This window comes from Myotis davidii, unplaced genomic scaffold (genome assembly GCF_000327345.1).
Source record: "Myotis davidii unplaced genomic scaffold, ASM32734v1 scaffold443, whole genome shotgun sequence".
Taxonomy (NCBI): domain Eukaryota; kingdom Metazoa; phylum Chordata; class Mammalia; order Chiroptera; family Vespertilionidae; genus Myotis; species Myotis davidii.
In genome coordinates, this window is record NW_006294062.1 from 1,029,962 (window position 1) to 1,034,360 (window position 4,399).

A 4,399-nucleotide genomic window follows, 5' to 3' on the forward strand; every position below is an offset into this window, starting at 1 on the left:
CAACGCCACAGCCGCAGCTCGTCCATGTCCGCCTGGAAGCGCTCGTGCTCCTGGGCCACCTGCTCCAGCAGGTCCACTCGGTCCTGGGGAGGGGAGAGGGCCGCCATGAGGGAAGCCTGGCTGCCTGGCCTTGGGGCCTGCGTGTGTGCGCGTGTACGTGTGTGCATGTGCATGTGCGTACATGTGTGTGCATGTGTGTGCGCACGTGTGTGCGCGTGCATGTGCATGTAGGGGGTCTGGGATTCTGGGACATGTCAGCCCTTTTGCTGGAAATAAAGAAGTCCCAGACACCCTTCTCTATCTTTTTTTAAAATATATTTTTATTGATCTCAGAGAGGAAGGGAGAGGGAGAGAGAGAAACATCAATGATGAGAGAGAATCATTGATCGGCTCCCTTCTGCACACCCAACACTGGGGATCGAGCTCACAACCCGGACATGTGCCCTGACTGGGAATCTAACCGTGACCTCCTGGTTCATAGGTCAACACTCAACCACTGAGCCACACTGGCCGGGCTCTTTCTTCTCATCTTCTTAGACCCAAGCATTCGGGGCTGGGCCTGTCCCGGGAACAGCACTCAGTCAGGGGCCTGGTAATAGCACCTGCTGCCCCAGACACTCACCTGATGTCCCCGCGGCGCCAGAGCCGCTCCAGGAACAGCACGGACGGTATCAGCTCCCGAACCCTCCCAGCCACCCATCCCGGCAGTACTGCTAACCCAGTCCGACCGACAGGGAAACTGAGGCCCAGAGAGGTGAAAGGCTGTCCCAGGTCATTGCCTGCCAGGAAAGCACCGGGGGGCAAGCCCAGGCGGTCAGACTGGTCCTGGGGTTTCCGCCCATGACGATGGCGTGTGCCCCGTTTCCTCCCGAGGGTGGGGAGGGCAGTTCTACCTTCTGACAGTCCCACTGATGTTCAGCCCACATGGGGACAAGACGGTCATCTGAGGGAGACTGACCTTGGGGGAAAATAACCGTGTTCCTGACAGAAGGCCTACTGTGCGCCTAGGAACTCGGTTTTTCCAAATCACATCCCTGATCACGGCACCATCTCTTTAAACCACTTCCTGGCTCCCTCCTGCCCCCAGGCTCAGGTCCAAGTGCCACAGCCTGGAGGTCAAGGACAGATGCGGTCCCCACCCTGGGCTGGACTGGAACCCTGCGACTGGAACCCTGGCCGGCCTCGGGCCTCCCCATCGGTGTGGTGTGTTAACAGTACCTGCCTCACTGGGAGCCGTGGACTGAGTGTCAGAGCCGCAGCTCCCGCGAGCAGCACTGGTAGCCGTGAGCGCGAAGTGATGGAGCACTGCTGGCCGGCACCGCTGGCCTGCTCTGCGGGGCTACCCTGCAGCCCCCCTTCTCTGAAGAATCGCCCGCTGCCCGGGCTCAGTGAACAGCCTTCCCTGCTGTGGCTCCTGCTGGGGGACCGAGGCCCCCACAGACAGGCTGCCTTCGTTGGGTTAGCCCCGGGGCAGCTCAGGGCAGCCATGTGAACGCTTCCAAGCGGCAGGAAGAGTGCAGGGGGCGTGCCTGCAGTGGGGTTTTCCACGGGAGAGCGAGGGGGTTTCCATTTCAAAAGCAGTTAAAAGCACCTGAGCGCCGACCGGCCTGGGCAAGCACGCTCCTGAGTAACCTTCACCACAACCACCAAACCCGCCCTCACGCCGATGTCCAGCTGCGAGGTCACCCGGCTCGCGCAGGGCCTTGGAGCCAGGACTCACAGGGCCCGTGTCGGGCTCCCCGTCACAGCTCTAGACCAGGGGTTGGCCAACGGCAGACGGTTTGCTTCACCGCCCCGTGGTTTCTGTCGCAGCTACTCCACCTCCCAGGTGCTGCTCCTGCCCTAGCAGCTCAGAGCAGCCCCAGGCACCACACCAAGGTGGGGTGTCTTCTGGTAAAACAGAAATTTTTACTTCATATTTATACATGTCATGGAATATTCTGGTTTTTATTTTTCCCGCAATCATTCAAAAATGTAAAAACTGCCCTAACCGGTTTGGCTCAGTGGATAGAGCGTCGGCCTGCGGACTGAGGGGTCCCAGGTTCGATTCCGGTCGAGGGCATGTACCTTGGTTGCGGGCACATCTCCAGTGGGGGGTGTGCAGGAGGCAGCTGATCGATGTTTCTCTCTCATCGATGTTTCTAACTCTATCCCTCTCCCTTCCTCTCTGTAAAAAATCAATAAAATATATTTTTAAAAATGTAAAAACCGCTTTTCGCTCACAGGCCAGGCGAAATCAAGAGGTGGGCTGGATCCGGCCTGAGGGCCGCGGTTTGCCGAGCTGAGCTCTCAGCCAGGGGCCCGGCTGTGCCCAGCAGCAGGTACGGATCAAGGTCCGAAGTTCTCAGCTGGGAAGGGTGGACAGACAGACTCCAACGCTTTCCTGTTGCTGCACACGGCTTGAGAGGCTCCTTGTAAAGGCAGAAACACCGGTCCATTCCTTCAAACCTTCGCTACCACCATTGCAAGGAGAAAATGCCCCCATTTTAGAGACGGGGAAACTAGGCACAGGGCCACGCCTTCAGCGGAGAGCTGAGAACCCTCTAACGGAAGCCAGGCTCGCAGCTTCAACAGCTCACGTGCAGATGGGAACACGCTGCTCAAACCCCAAAGGGGACTAGGGACAGCCGCCCCTTCGCGCTGCCCTGCGGCTGCCCCTTCACGGGCCACCTGCCTCCACCAGGCCTCCTCCTCCCGCAGGCAAGGCTCGTTTATGAGACAAAGCGGGCCGGGAAGCACGTGCAGGGGGTCAGCGCGGGTCGGCTCTGACGGTTACAGAGGCTGTAATGAGGCAACTTCTCCAGTGAGCGTGCGGCTGGCTGGCTGGCATGTGCGTGTGTGCGTGTGTGTGTGTGTGTGTGTGTGTGTGTGTTTGATGAGGTGCTGGCACGCAGGACAGAGTAAATAAAGCCTCGGGGAGAGGCCCCGGACAGGACCGCGGCCAAGCAGGCAGCCATCCAGGCGAGCTCCGTGCCAGGCGGAGCGAGCAGCGAGCACGGTCCAGCCGCCGGGCCGCCACGGGGGAGGATGACAGGGCGACAAATGGGAGAGTGCGCAACCTTCGCTCGTTAGACCAAACAGCGAAGCCATCTGCGCCGGCAGAGTTGTCAGGGTGTCAAAACCCAACCAGCCAACCAGGGCGGCGCGGACGCAGCTGGGCACGGGCTGCGTGGACGGTGTGATCCCTGCCCAGATGCCGGACGAACGCCCCTGTGAGGCAGGAAGCAGGGGAAGAGGACACCGCCATGGCCCTGGCCCTTCAGGAAATGGAACCACCCAACTAAAACCCCTTGCGAAATAAACACACAAGACCCCACTGGCTACCAGCCTGCTCTCTCCTCGCTGAGGGCAGTGCTCCTGCTCACCCCCACACCCCGCGACCAGGCGTCCTCATCAAGAATCTCCCTCCAGCCCAGCCGGTGTAGGTCAACCACACACATTAAGCACCACCTGTGTATGCAGCACGGAGTGACACTGGGTGTACAGATGGTAGATAATGGGTCGATGGGTGGGTGGGTGGTGGAGGGATAGTTGGATGGGTAGACAGAAGATTGGCAGGTGGGTAGTTAGGTAGTGAGTGGGTAGATGGGTGACAGGTAGTGAGTGAGTAGGTAGGTGGGTGAAGGGGTCAACAGTGGTGGGTAGTCATAGTGGAGAGATGGATGGGTGAGTGGGTGGGTGAAGAGGTGGGCGGGTTGATGAGTAGGTGAATGAGTAGGTAGCTGGCTGGGAGGGGGAGTAAGTGGTTGTCAAGACGAATAGGAGATTAGTTAGGTTGGTGGTGAGCAGTGAGAAAAGAGATGTATGGGAGGGTGGGTACTTGCATAGATGGCTGGGCAGGCACGTGGAGGAATGAGGTGGTGAATGGGGGGACAGTGAAAGGGAGATTTGGCAGTGCAGTGGGGACATAAGTGGGCAAGTGGACAGGGAGGTGGAGAGATGCATGAATGCTGGTGGGTGGGTACTGGTGGGTGGGGAGTAGTGGGGAGTCTATGGGTGGCTGGATGGTCACTTAGCAAATGGTGGGGTAGACGAGATGGGAAAATGGCAGGAGGGTAGACAGCCCACTGCTCCCTCACCTGGGCTCTGGCCTTCACGGCCTCGTACTCGGCCTTCATCCTCTTCTGGGCATCCTCGTCCACGCTGGGGTCCCCGATCCTGTGGAACAGGGAGGCCGCCTCCTCCAGCAGCCGGTCCAGGAGCACGGCCTGGTGGCCCACGTCGTGCAGCAGCACCTGGGCCTGGCCCAGCTGCCACTGCTTCTCCTTCAGGCCCAGCTGCAGCTCCACGGGTGGCGCCAGCGCCACCGTCATCTTCTGGAACCAGCGGTAGAACTCGTCGCGGGCCAGGAGGTACTCGCTCCAGTGCAGCCACACCCACTCGATGCGGCTGTGGGCGG

The 4,399-nt window shown here is 59.9% G+C and overlaps 1 protein-coding gene across 1 annotated transcript in view; it reads right to left on the reverse strand.

The window, feature by feature from the left end:
• The window catches only part of SYNE3 (spectrin repeat containing, nuclear envelope family member 3), a 36,183-nt gene that overhangs the window by 23,065 nt on the left and 8,719 nt on the right, over positions 1 to 4,399 (reverse strand). Inside the window, exons 3-4 of the mRNA XM_015566699.1 lie at positions 4,080 to 4,389; positions 5 to 83 (exon numbers count right to left, since the gene is read on the reverse strand). Of these exons, the coding sequence (XP_015422185.1) occupies positions 5 to 83; positions 4,080 to 4,389 (389 nt within the window). The remainder of the gene's footprint in view (positions 1 to 4; positions 84 to 4,079; positions 4,390 to 4,399) is intronic.